At 29.6% G+C, this 15325-nt stretch overlaps 2 protein-coding genes across 2 annotated transcripts; one reads left to right on the top strand and one right to left on the bottom strand.

The window, feature by feature from the left end:
* The first annotated feature begins 4859 nt into the window (after positions 1 to 4859).
* Positions 4860 to 5701, top strand: LOC108776915 (peptidyl-prolyl cis-trans isomerase). The gene is made up of 2 exons (XM_018543663.1): positions 4860 to 5020; positions 5158 to 5701. The coding sequence occupies exon 2, from the start codon at positions 5172 to 5174 to the stop codon at positions 5688 to 5690; it is 519 nt and encodes a 172-aa protein (XP_018399165.1). The 5' UTR covers positions 4860 to 5020; positions 5158 to 5171; the 3' UTR covers positions 5691 to 5701.
* Positions 5702 to 6611: 910 nt separating this feature from the next.
* Positions 6612 to 15061, bottom strand: LOC108776918 (sodium/potassium/calcium exchanger 3). Its single transcript, XM_018543667.1, has 9 exons — positions 14923 to 15061; positions 14224 to 14448; positions 13313 to 13500; positions 13084 to 13231; positions 12255 to 12356; positions 11588 to 11644; positions 9320 to 9529; positions 8493 to 8594; positions 6612 to 6946 (listed from the first exon to the last, which is right to left on the bottom strand). Exons 1-9 carry the CDS (start codon positions 15059 to 15061, stop codon positions 6612 to 6614), a joined length of 1506 nt encoding a protein of 501 aa, XP_018399169.1.
* Positions 15062 to 15325: the final 264 nt, after the last annotated feature.

Consider the following 15325-nt stretch of genomic DNA (forward strand, 5'->3'; position numbering starts at 1 on the left):
TTTGAATTCTACATCACAAACCCGGATAGAAAACACATAAATATTTCACGTCATGCATGTCTAGAAGACGTTGTAAAAACGTCATAAAGACGTCTATCTTATAATATACGTGTTTAAATGATACGTAAAGAAATTATATGAACGTCTTTTAAGCATTGCGTATTGTCTAGAATTTATTACTTATTAATTTGTACCTGGCAATGAAAGACAATTTTATTTTTTCCAAAGAAGGAAGTATTAGATAACAGAATATATTAAGATATAATGTATACCTGTGTTTACACACATACGTACACAGTATGCAATTAGCATATTATTTAATAGCACTAATGAAAATTATTGTAACACTACTTTAAATGAATTATTTGTAAACCATAATTTTTTTCTGAAAATGTTATTTTGAAAAATCTTATAATATAAAAGAAAATTTTAGTTGATCTGAAATATATATAATGTTAGAGTCATAAAATATAAAAAAGTATAAAACAAAAAAATATTTAAAAATTTTGGACATATGTATGATGTTTGAAATTATTTCATTATATATAATGAGACTGACTAACTGAATATGCCTCAAAATTAAAAAAAATTTTTATTATTTTAAATAATCATTTATATATTTTTCATTGGTGCTGTTAGTTGTAAATATATAATATACGAATTAAAATATAAAAAAATTCATATGTATATACATGCAAAACAAATCAAATTCTTCATATAATCAATGAAAAAACAATAGTAGTAATTCTATACATAACAAATGTTTTGTTATAAATAGAATTACTACTATTGTTTTTTCATTCATATTTCAATTATAAATATCCAATTCGCAGGTTATAATTTTTTTGGTATGAAAGAAAATTACATACTTTTGGTATAAAAAAATTTCATAATTATTTTTTTACACACACTTATAAGTTCTTACAATTTCTAGAGTATGAATTTTTTTCAATTCATAAAAAGTGTGAACATAAATGAAAATTTGAAACATTAGTGTCTTTACATTGTCGATTTGTTAATTTTTATGGATATTCTATGTGATGTGAGATATATACACATATATATATTTTTTATTTATTATGTATATCTATCATCACTGTACAATTCAAAAAAATTTAACGTCTACAGATTAAGTAATAGAAAAGTATTGTTGTATTTATGTATCTAAAACTATATATTTTTTTGAAAATAGATTTATATTTTTGTTTTGTTAATTGAATTTATCATGCGCACAGATCAAAATAAGATTTTTGTATATATGTTTAAAAGTGTATAGAAGTTTTAAGTTCAATAATTCAATTAACAAAATATTGTAATATACCAAATTATGTATAATGATCTTTAAGGAGATAACTAGTGCAATTTTTTAGAAAATATAACTTAATAGTTTCTCGAAATTGTCACTTCGTGTATGGCGATACATATATATTACTATTAAATAAGTTTTTATAATTTGTAAATAATATCATAGGATATAAGTTTTGCGTGTTTTTGTAAATTGCTAAGTATATATTGAGTGAAACAGCAGATTGCTTACATTGTGTGAGTATAAATTATTCGACTGGGAAATATTTGTGATAAATTCAGTTTTTTTATATTTCGCGATATATATTAAATTTGCGTATATGCAAAACGCAACTTTTATTTTTTATCTTATTAAGAGGATTCTACACCATGTATATACACATCACGAAAAGTTAGAAACACCGTATACTTGGATGATGTTCTAAAAATTTCAGAACTATGTCCTGATTTTTTTAATTGGGATTTCACGAAGTCCAAGGACACGTTTATGTGTCAGAAAGTATTAATGCTGTCGTGTCCCAGACATTATCTGGTACATTTGCAGGTGGAGAACTTAGTGTAACGTTTTTGAAGAACATAGACTTTGTTACTAGAAATGAAGTCAATAAATCTGAGATACAGCAGTTGATTAAGCACATCATAGTCTACAATTCACGGTATATGCACGCAGCTTATATCGTCACAATGGATGTTCCTGCATTGCTCTTGAGCCAAGAGACATTCTGTGCTTTAGAAGCAAAACCCAATCTTGGGTATGTGCGGATGTACTTTTGAATTTACATTTAAACCGTATCACATGTATTATTGACAACTCGTGTAATAATGTAATAATGGGAGATTATATATAACGTCTCTCGTAAACTCTTAAATAATGAGAAAAAGAGAAAAGAAATAATTTATACTCACATACTGGTATGCAACAATTTTAATTAAAAAAAGTATATATTGTATGCTTATGTTGTGATTGGGTAATGAAACATGCGAAGTATCCGAAAGATTATGAGACATATTTACAAACATAGAATATAGAAATTATTGATGTGAATTGGAGAAAATTAAATATTCTTTTTTATTTTGATAAATGTGCGAAGAAAATGATTAATAAATACACTACTGCTCAAAAATATTTGTTCACTGTCTTCTATAGTAGTATTAGAATGCAATTTTGGCGTATGAAAAAGATGTATACATGATTTAGACAAATACAATACTTTTGAGCGGTAGTGTACTTTTAATGTGTAAAGGTGACTCTACACGGTCAATAATACTGGCAATATTATTACTGATCGTGGATGGTTGATATTGATGGATTGACGTTGAATACTGACAGCGTTTGAAATTTTGGTATTCGAGTATGGTTTGTATTAGGAGTTATGTTACAGTACGTCACAGTGCAATAGATAATATACGTAAAATTAAAGTGAAATGCATTATCAATAATACTGTATGATTCTAAAAATATTGATGCGTACTGTTAGTATTACTGATTCAATATTACTGGTCAGTATTATTGATCGTGTACGGTCACCTTTAATACATGTGCAAATGAACAAAATTGTGTATATATTGTTGTACAAATAGAAAAAGTCTACTGATATAAGTGTTACATAAATAATTATTCGTGTTTTGCGAGAGAAAATGAATAAATGTCATAAAATTATCAATTAATATTATTAATAAATGATAACGATGTGAAACTTGCAATGATGTACATAATGTAAATATTACTATTAATAATAAGTAGCATTGATATATCAAGAATTGCGTATGCACTGACCATAATATGAATAAAAAAACAATGGTATTTTATAAATCATATAGTTCTCATTTATATAAATCTTCATCCAAATAACTGTTTCATGAAAAATCCTTTGACATGGAAAAAATGAGATAAATATTGCATTATAAACATCTTATACGAATTCTGACTAACAAATACTGACAAAATTATTAATCATGTGTAGTTAGTATTAATGAATTGCTGTAGAATATTAGCTGCGTTAGATATTGTAAATCTGAGATGCAGAGCTAACAGATAGTAAGTAGAAAGATAACATGCAAATTAAATGATATGATAGGAAAATGTTTAATTACCAATAAAAATTTTTTAAGTAGAAGAGCAAGCGAACGTCTCAGATTTACAATACCGCACGCAGTTACTACTGATGATCTAAATTTCTTCATTCTGTGTAGCATCAGTATCTTCTATCACAGTAATATCCCCCTACCATAATGTACTTCGAAAATCAAGAAATCCGAATAATATTTATGTGTACTGACAATATTACTAATTGTTTAAAGTTTACTTAAAATGATAATAAAATATAAATTTGGATATTTAAAATAATGTATGTACAAAATCACTGATTATATATGATAAAATTAAAAATTATTTGAATGTTTAAAAATCGTTTTATTTTTTTTAAATAATCATTTATATATTTTTATTAGCGCTATTAATTGATAAGTATATATATATAATATGTAAATTCAATTTTTATTAAAAAACATATTTAATTTTTGTTAGTTGCACAAAAATATGTTGATAATCGCAAGATTTCTATTTAAAAATAAACAAGAGAAATAAATAATGAATACATATAATAAAAACATACATATTTTTATTTTAAGCAATAGAATTATATCAGTCTAGGAACATATAACTTTAAAAAAAAGACAAAATGAGTCGCGGCGACTCTGCGCTACTACTGTAATTAAAAGTTAATGGTATTTTAATCAGAAGATGGTGAAAGAGATCCTGTACTTCAAACAATCTTATAAGAATCGACTATGAATACCGGCCTTTATAATACCTCGTTAACGATTTAAGTAAAACGAACAGACCTATTGAATTTCATCTAGTGACTATAATAAGTCTGTTGAATCAGTTGACCAATCAGAAGAAAATTTCAAAATTTATTGAAGCTGATTGGAGCTAGAGTCCTAGATATCAGAGAAGCGCATTCGATGTTCCGCGCCCTGATTGGCTGATGACTGTCAGCCATTCATGACATTCATTCATTGGTATTAAAAATTACTGACTAATAGACGATTGGTGAATTTCATAATTCGTCTGCAAACGACGCCATTTTTAATACTGTTTTTAGTAATTTTGTGATACTGACTCAAGCCGGTTGCAGCCTGGTTTATGCTTTGGTCTTAAGTCTTAATCCTAAAATTCAGCCAATAGAGTTCAAATTTCGTTTAGAACTGACAGCTTTATTGGTTGAATTTTAGGATCTTGTGATTAAGACCTGAAGCATAAACCAGGCATGCGCTTCTCTGATATCTAGGTTGGAGCTTGCGTTCTGGGAAATTTTCATTTAGATCGAGCACGAGCACGTGGGTTATCAAAATAATAGATATATACAGTGCCCATGATGTAAAATGTAAGTTTAGCTATTATAACTTACGCACATACGCAAAATGATTTTCAAAATTCTGTAGGAACGGTGATATAGTCGGACTGGGTTTTGAAAAGAAATTATGGAAGATTACGCAAATAATTCTTAATAGCGTTCTTTTAAAATAAATAGCTAAAGGAGAAGAAAAGAAAGAGGAGAGAGGTTACAAACGAATTATACAAAAGAAAACGAATTCCAATTAAATATATGTAGTGATGTAAATGTTATATCGGCATTCTCAATATAAATAGATTTAGATATATAACGAGAACTAAGAAATTCATAATTTTTATACGTGATATAAATTTCTTGTAAGTATATTATTCATAAGTAAATAAAAATATATAATATATAAGTATATCACAAAATAGAAATTGTGAAACTTTCAACATTAATTCTTATTGGAATTCAATCTGATTTTTATTATAAACTTGTTTTCTCTTTCTAGTTGCTATCGTACTGATGAATGGCCACGAGAACAAAATGAACTTACCGCTGGTATACTTTGACATGTCTGTGGATGATAAATCATTAGGACGTATTGTAATGCAGTTACGGACTGACATTGTGCCAAAGACATCGGAAAATTTTCGTGCTTTGTGTACTGGAGAGAAAGGGTATGGTTATAAAGGAAGCTATTTCCATCGTATAATTCCGAATTTCATGTGTCAAGGAGGTGATTTTACGAATCACAATGGTACTGGTGGAAAATCCATCTTTGGAGAAAAGTTTGAGGATGAAAATTTTGAACTCAAACACAATTGCTCAGGTACATTATCAATGGCAAATTCTGGCTCGAATACAAATGGCTCGCAATTTTTTATTACCACTGTAAAAACGCCTTGGTTGGACAATAAACATGTTGTATTTGGAAGTGTTCTTGACGGAATGGATGTTGTAAAGAAAATTGAAAGTTATGGTTCATCGAATGGAAAGACATATCAAAAAATTATGATAGCAGATTGTGGCCAATTTTCATGAGCATTAAATAAATAAGCAGTGAAATGAAACATCTTAAAATGTTTGAAGTATTTTTAATTTTATTTATACTTTCGAAACTTGCAGTTTTCTATCTCTTGATAAAAAAGCATAATTATGCTGAACTGATTCTGTTTAAATGTGTAAGAACATTAAGAATTGAGAATCTAAACCAAGTTAATGTATTTATTTAGTCTTTAGATACATAAATTATTTAAGTCTTTTTTTAAGTCATCTGTACGACATTGTGATCATCTTTTTTAAGTGTATGTAATAAGTATGTATTTTTTGTGTGTGATAAAATTATTTAGTTTTGCTTTAATCCTTCGTAATTTTGTTTACAACGTAGAATGTCTATGTTAAAGTTATAAATTACAGAAACTATGATATTTTTTTGTTTTGAAGAAAATATTGGAAGTATGATTTTACCATATATGTAGTGACTTGTGAAACTGATTAAATGTACTGTATAATTATGTACAACTAATTGATTTGAAAGACAATCAATCGAAAATGACCTTTATATATTTCAACATAAACAAATATGAATAAAAGGTATTCTTGTTTACTAATTTTTTAAAGAAATTCGTAATGGAACTTTATCAGTTTTATGATTTATTATAAACGATTAAAAATATTTTATTAGATATAAAAATAAAATTTATATAATTAAATTTAATTATATAAATATGTAAAATAAACTACTATAAAAAATTATGGTGCAATCTTTAATAATATTTGTAGGAATTACTATAGTCGTTTAGATATGTTAATATTTAATTTATTTAAAAGTTTTTGTTTTATCATAAAACAAAAATTGTAAAAATATATTAAGTAATAGTTCATTTTATGACTTACAAATTTATACAGATATCAATGGATATAAATATTGTCTTACTTTTTAATGACGCTGATATTATACTGCTAGTCGATACATATTGGTAAATTAACAACGGAAAATGTGTTAAGTTCTACAACAGATGCGAATATCAAAAATATGGCATACATGACGAGGCAGGCGATCCCAACTGTACGGCTTAACGTGAATTTGTTAATAAATAAAGCTCCATATAACATAATTAACGTCGAAAAGAGAGATACTGAGCTATAGACTAGCCCTTGAGAATTAATCTGAATATAATACTGTCCAGGTACTTTTGGTAATAGTGTAGCTTTAATAAACCATGGTAGTCCGAGACACAGTAACACATCGAACACATTCGATCCGATTGAATTACTTATCCCCATAGCTCCGTAACCTGGAAAATTATAATATTCTATATTCGATGTACATGTATTTTAAAGACAGAAAAAAATTCATGTTAAGTGAATTCTTGTTTCGTTTCGATCTAACATGCTGTCAATTGTTTAGAAGTTTAATATAATAAAAAATACATTTTTAATTTAATGTGTATAAAGTACAACACATAAATGAGAAAACGAAATGTAATAGATAGCGTAATAAGAGATGCAAAAATTGAAAAAGGATTTTGCATCTATAACAAAACTGTAGAGACAAAAAATCGAGCAGCATATTTGACGCGCTTTGTTTATGATTGTAAATAATTTTAGAATAAAAATTACTAGCATTAAAATTAATTATAATTTATTGAAATTTTAAACATTTTAATAAAATTAATGTTATAGTATTTCATTTTAATGCATTCTACTTATAAAAAGATATTAGGATGTACATAGACAACGTAATTTCGAAATTGTAAGATATTACCCCATACAACACAGTCTTAAAGATCGTTTAATCATAAGGACGTCTTCAAGATGCTGCTCGGAGACATGTGTTCTGTTGGATTTTTTTTTAAATAAAGATACTTTTGAAATATTTTAATTTCACTTCTTTTTTTATGCCATTATTTTTTATTTTTTATTATTTTAATTTTATTTCTTTTTATGCTATTATTTTTGATATTTTTTCTTTTCGTAATATTATTTTTTATTCTTTTTATTATATTATGATTGAGAACATCATAAAATGGTTTTATGTAAAGGTATTGCAAAATACACTTAATGATTTTTTTTTGCATTTTTAATATCCTTTTCAAGGGATTTCACGAAATTTTGTTTAGTTCTTGTTATTAATTACAATACACTTTGTATTCATATTAATAAAAATAATGATTTTCTACGTAGGATATAATTAAGTTTAATTTATAATTAAGTTATTTGCATATCGATCAATTTCTATTCAAATCGTGATCATAATTTAATCTGTGGTCAGAGATGAGAGTCTAGAGGAATTCTGCTTAATATTATTTCTATGTTATTCATTTATATGGGTCTTGAGTTGTCTTTTTGTTTGTCTCACATAAGACACATTACAACCTTGACAATTGATTTGATAGACGACATTCTGGCTTGTGATTTATTAAGTTTGTCTTTATGGACCCTTAATGAGGGAACTTATAATGTATTTAAAATTCTGTAGTCAATTGTGAAGATTGATTTGTTAAGTAATGAGGTGACAGAATATGATACTTTAGGTATAAAAGATACTACAAATAATTTTTTATTAGCTACGTTTGTTTTGATAATTTTTTACTATATAAGCGTTTTTTCCTTCTTGTGAAGGATACGCTGTAGCTTGTGTTCTTTCGACACCTTTTCTCATATACTTAATTTTCTCATGTACGGCACACGATGCTTGTTTTCCTGCTGGATTTCTAGCTAAATGAGAATCTTACCATCATATTTGCTGCCGTATTGACAACATCAGCATCGCAGCCAATACGATCGCGAGAATCTAATCTAGATAGAAAACAAGCATTGTGTACCGCAGGCTTTACATACCTTGATTTGCAACGATAACGCTCGATACTGCTTCAGGTACACTCATTCCTGCCGCGAGGAATGTTAAACCCATAATGGAATCAGGAATTCTGAAGGTATCGCCTGAAATAAAACATAAATAGAGAGTTTTTGCAATATCATTTATCCCAGATACGTTATCTTTTTCTTCACACCTAATTAAGAAAAGGATAACGTGACTTCAGCGTTCACCGTATCTGAGATAAATGGTATTGCAAAAACTCCCTAATAATGAAAGCATTGTTATTAATCGTATTAAACATACTGTACTAGATTCTATAATAAAATGACTGTCGTGGACAATCTGAGGAATATGAAATTTTAAACAAGACATTTTTAAACATAATCGATATGTTATTTCGACATGATAATATTAGCGTCATACTAAGTTTGATGTTTCGGTGTTTTAAAAATGTTTTTCTCTGTAATGTGTTTCAATAATTTTAGTAAGTAAAATATTAGCTTTGAGTACAATAAACATCAATGACAGATTAACATCAATTGTATTATTTTTTCGCTTTTTAATTAATAAAGTCTACTGACGTAAAGTATCTAACAGCACATTATCGGTAGAAATCGAACGGAATCTATGATTTCACGATTATTTCAATGAAATATATCATTAATGCTAGATTCCGTTTGATATCTAAAATTAATTTATCTTTGTAATTTCTCAACAAATTCCGTTATATTGCTAATGGCATTCTTCCAATAAAATTCCCAGCACTTTGTAAAATCTATTTTCAACAAACTTGGCTATCTAACAATAATAAGATGTTAAATACAAATGGTTCATTGATGGTGCGCACCAATAATAGTGATGACCCATCCAATAATATAAGACGAAGTCCCAATCCATATGACGCACATGATGAATGTAAAAGGATACCATGATCTTAGCTTTCTTCTTCTACAATCGGGAATAGTAAGGAGTAATGCCACATTGATAGGCCAAGTAACAAGCCACCATATCTTTTCGCATGTAGAGTTCGGCCAGGTTGTAATGTCGACGATGTCATCTGAACAGAGACAATATAAATATTTCATGTACCCAGATAGCCAAATGCTAGTAGGATACAACGGTTGCCAATAAATTCGATCATGATTTTAAAACAGATTTCTATATCCTTCCCCATTTTCCCCCACTAATTTAGCAAAAATAAATATTTACAAGTAGAATTTGCCAGCAAATTCGATCATAATTTTAAACTTTAGGGCAGATATATTTCTATCCACTGTCTTGATAATAAAAGTTGGAGTGTAAATCGAATATAAGGGAATAATGACAGAAGTGTAAATGAAGCTTCTATAAGCTTCATTAAAAAATTTTATTTTTTAAAAATTACGAAAATTAAGACAACAAAATATAAAAGAAATGTTCACCTATCTTTTACGTTTTGTTGTCTCAATTTTCACTTCTTAGAATTTTTATTTGCGCTTTTGTCACTCTCTTCTTACATTCGACTTAACGCTTCGGTGTTTATTTTCGTCAGGTTGTGTTCTCTTTAAGCTTGATTTCTGTCATTATGACTTGCCATAATATAACAACAGAAACGTAGCAGGAGTGGAGCATACCTTGCCATCATGATGTCATAATGCAGAGCCTGCTTGTTTTCTGATACATTTCTACCGATATTAGAAAAACAGCAGACTGTGCTTGGCTGTTGCTGGAGTTCTACTAACATAATATGTAACATACAGATTGCAATACATGCTCTTGGCATGTTTGGCTATTTGGGATAGTTACATGTATCGTTGACTAATGCGAGTCTTCCAATGTTGGAATTCCTATTTTGGAATTCCTAATTATAGTATAATTATTTCTATAATAGAATCTTATTTGTTGCACGAATAATTGTACTCTAGACTCATACTAGTCATCGATTTTTAACTACCTAAGCAATGAACAAATTTATTCAATTATTTTATATTACGGAAATGATTCTATTTGTGTTATCAAGTAAGAACTCTACTTCTAGTACGTAGTATACTGTGACGTGCATGCGTATTTTCGGATAAATTTAGCCGACAACTGTATTATTTCTTAAAAAATTTCCTATGAAATTGTTTGTATTTCGTGTAAAGACTTTTGAAGTACATCTATAATTAATAAAATTTGAGTTATCTAGATAATTTTAATTTATAATTAATAAAATTTGAGTTATTTAGATAATTTTAATTAGTTATTTTTACATTACGCAGCTAGCCGACATTAGTAAATTAAACAAATTTTTTTTTGTATTTGATATCGTTTATATCGTATGTGAAAAGTTTTGAAATATAATTAAAATAATAAATAATAAATAAAAAAGGGCTACGAGCCTAACAAAGTTGATGTTTAATAATCTATTTTAGATATACATAGATATACAAACGTTTCAACTCCGATCGGGTCATTCTCAATATTAAAATTTATAATAATTCAACGAGACATCGAGGATTACATAAATCAAATCACAAAGAATAAAAGGATAAATTATTAATATAAAATTAACAGTGTTTTTTAACCCCCCTGAGTGTTAGGTGTCCACAGTTTATAAATTAATAATGTCATAAAAGTTAAAGATTGGATAGAGTAGTCATATTATATGAAATTTCGAATACATACATATAGGATAACTTTTTCTGTTAATTTAAAAAGATAATAAAATAAATTAAGATTCTGTTAATCTGTCTATTTAATTCTTGTATTATGAAGATTCGTTGTCTAAAATTTCTATCGTCCCATTTAAAATTGTGGTTATGATTAATGCGGTGGTTAATAGTAATTGAAGGAGAACCTGTTTTTTTTTTATTAATATCAGAGATGTGTTCGTATAATCTAATAATTGAAAATATTTGAGAGAGACAGTCATTTAATTAATTTAAATATTTTTAAACTACATAACCGTTATATCGGCTTTAAATTTATCCGAATTATGCATATGCACATATGTGCATTTTAAAGAAAAAGCAAAGATATATGCTGCTTTAGATTGTACAAAGACGCTGCAATACATAAATGCAGATTACACTTAAGTATTATAACACGTATGTTGTGTGTATGTGTGTGTGTGTATGTGTTCTGTGAGACATACCTGATTCATCCTGGTCACTCGAACTAAATCCAGATATCTCCGTTTCTTTGACGAGATCTATTTATTTTAAAATGAAATAGATAGTCAAGTATGAGATTATCTTTTTTACGAATAGTTATCGAACGCAATCCCGGCAAAGAGATATGTGGATTAAAAAGGATTGACAAGGATTATTCTACGGCAAACTCTTCAATTCACGAAGTCAGATACTCTCTGACTTAAAAAATTGCTAGTTTTTTCTTTGCCGTACTTTATTTATTCCTAATACATCAATATTGTCTTGTAGCTGTTTTTCAAGACAATTTTTAATATATATTTTGTTTTAAATTGATATGCATTAAATTGTGAATTAAGGCTGTAATCAAAGTCTCGCTGCAAATGCTTTGAAGAGTTTGATTGACCAATCAGAAGAAAGAATTTTACAAATTAACCAATCAAAAAACGCTTTAAAGCATTTGTAGCATTGACCGTACTCTAAATTGTAACGCAACTGCTGAGGGGAAGATAAAGAAAAGTTTATTTTAGTAAAAGTAGGAAGGATACTTAAAAGTACTATTTGACTTCTGAAGATCGAAAACTTCTAATATTACAAAATGAAAAATTGTATCAATTCCTTTTAATTCACTTACTTTGCAGAGGTGGTAATAATAAATTGTAGCGATCTTACGGTTCGACAAGAGCGGACTCTCCTCGCAAATATTTTTGTATTGTTTTCTCCTAGCAGTTATTCGATTTATGAAATTGCTGATGCGACGATTGAAACACATTGCTGAAAAAGTAACCATTCTAATTATTGTGATATTCTGTTGCAAATAATTTTAGTAAACGCTGTTAAATCTTTTGCGTTTTAAAATGTTAATGCAAATAAAGTGTACAGATAGTCTCGCCCGCAGAACACCAATTAATAGTAACATGATGTCAACATTATAATTTCCTACCCAACAACTGTATATAACTGTTGTGTAATACACAACATACATTTTATATTACATTTATGTTGAGTAGGAAATTTATATTGATGTAATATATTACTGTTAATTTCTGTTCTGTGGGCGCGTTTCTTTCAAAAAGTATCGCGTATTAATCTCAAAGAAAACAAGAAAGTCAAAATAATGTCATATTGATCGAATTATGATAAAAAATGACGTAAATTTAGTCCTTAATCGGTTGATATGACTTCAAATTGATATTATTTTGACTTTCTTCTTCTTAGGATAAAAATTAAATCTCCGTGAAATGTGAGTTTATGTTGTAATTTATAATGTAATACACAAAAGAGGCTCAATAATGGATAATTCTTGAGTCATGATGTATTAAAGGTGCGTAATAAAGCAAGAATTATCCATTATTGAGTCTTGTGTCTATTATATTTTTTTATATTCATACATAAAAACGAGCTCATTTCATTGGGACCCAATTTTTTACATAATTAATGCGGGATCCTTTGCAGCATATTTTCGAATTCTATTTGCTTTATTCATTAGCTAATATATCACCTAATATATATAGAACGTAACAAGCGACGAGAATGAGTGCCTCGTACCACTCGATACGTCCGTCCCACAGAGTCAGGATTAAGGAAAGAACTGTGAAAGTATATGCTAGTGTATCGCGCGATATGGGCCACCACTCCAAGTGCAGTATCTGCGAATGTGATAATCAGAGGTGATAAGGAGAATCGAACGCACGAAAGAAAATCCTTAAATTTAATCGCGCGAATGTTACCTCGTTCGCGAATAGCGCGCAGCACGCGGGTACAGCCAGTATGTTGAACACCGCGGAACCGACGATGGTGCCAACACCCAGATCACCCTCCGTCACGAAGGTGCCGATGACGTTGATGAACAATTCCGGACTTGAACTCGCAGCCGCCATTACGGTCGCGCCAGCCACATCCTCGGTGACGTCGAGCTCTGTCGAAACGTTTCATCATTTTACATTCGTGTGTGTTTTATGAAAAAAGTAGAACGCATAAATACGAGGTAGTCGTACTTAAGTACTTCAAAAGATTTTAAAAGGGTGATTCTTCACGTAAATTCAAGATGACAGCTTCGAATTATATCCCAGGTAGAATACAGTCACAATGAAGTCATGATGATATATAAGATGTCATCATTATTACGTCATTTGATACTTAAAAATAAACTTATAATAAATAAGTGGTAAAAAAAATTATGATAACATCCTTATGATATTATTGTGATTTCTACGTGAGATGTGAAACACGAAATGGTTCAATTTTAAAGATAAGAATGTAAACCGAACGCGATAATTGAAAAGTTTCGAAAGTCACTCGATTTACTTTTTCAACGAAATATATAGTTTTGTTAAAATAATCTTCGAAATTTTAAGATTATCGGATTCAACTTTCATTCTTCCTTATCTTCGTGATTAATTGTAAGCTGTTTCAGACACGTGATTATATAAAGTTTTCATCTTGAATGCGAGGAGTCATCCCTGAAAGTCTTTTAGAATACTTGAGAACCACCCCATATAATAAACGCACACATAATACACCAAACTGCAAACGTCTTACGCTCGTCACAGCGAAACGAGAGAGAGAGGAGCCGCAGTGAGGTCATATTAAAGTCACGAGAAAACGGATGGGTATTTCCGAACAATTCTCTTGTACTCACTCTCGCAAATTTTCTTAATAGAGGGAACGAAATAGTCGTCGCAGACAATGGCAAGTAATAAAAACAGATAAATAGCGATGACGAAGTGGATTATTATGAATCCTGCCTGTCTTTGCTGTCGTGTAAAACCATCAGACGGGAACTCTTTGATCGCCGGTGGCGTGCAGTTGTAACTGTCGTTTCCAGGTTGCTCGAACTCGCTCGCCTGCAGCAATCTACGTCCTCCTGAAACAGGAAAAAGGACACTGTGGCGTGAACAAAAATGTAGAAAAAAAAACGAGGTAAGATTAATCGTTTTGTTCACGCGATGGTCGAATCCCTAACGATCCCTTCTTTTCGATCTTCGCGGACACTCAGGGGTTGCCACCTTTTGACTAATGTTCCGCTGGAGATCTCATCTCTATCCTAGATCGTAGATTCCACTATCAAAATTGTTACTTTCTTGTAGTGCTTTCTTTAAACAAAGGATCAGCAGATCTGGTCCTCTTATACCGAAGATTACGTTCTTAAAATAATTCTCCCCTTATTTATGTTTGAACACTTTCTCGATTTATTTCACTTAATATTGCTTAAAATAAAGATCATTAAAATTTAGAGCGGTTATTTGTTCGAAAATCCGGCCGAAAATCAAAAAGGTGGCAACCGTGATGTCTAAGTAGAGAAGAGAGCGGAGAAAAGTGTATTATTTTATATACTCACGCCAGTCCGCTGCGTAGCCGACATTTGTCGTACTGTCAGATAACTGTCCCATTATACTGGCGTAAAAAAAGTACATAGCTGGTATAGTAATAACGAAAAGTATCCGGTATCCGACCGTCTGTCTGCGCCGCCATACCATCCTTTGTTATGTAAGAACTTGCGTGAAGTGCTGATCCTTCTCAGATAATATACGTAAAATGTAAGAAACGAGACGCGATGAGGATCCCGACGCGGCGTGAGTGGCTACCTGTCGTTTATCCAGCACGTACAGTTCGACTACACACTTATATTTTTCGTCCATCAAAGATTTATCACGACTTATAGCGACGCTGATAAGATACTGTTTAAAGCAATTGAGTTCTATACCTTCGATTAAGAGACGACAGGAAAGTTCCTGTGATTG

The sequence above is a fragment of the Cyphomyrmex costatus genome, unplaced genomic scaffold (assembly GCF_001594065.2).
Source record: "Cyphomyrmex costatus isolate MS0001 unplaced genomic scaffold, Ccosl1.0 scaffold395, whole genome shotgun sequence".
NCBI classification, from domain to species: domain Eukaryota; kingdom Metazoa; phylum Arthropoda; class Insecta; order Hymenoptera; family Formicidae; genus Cyphomyrmex; species Cyphomyrmex costatus.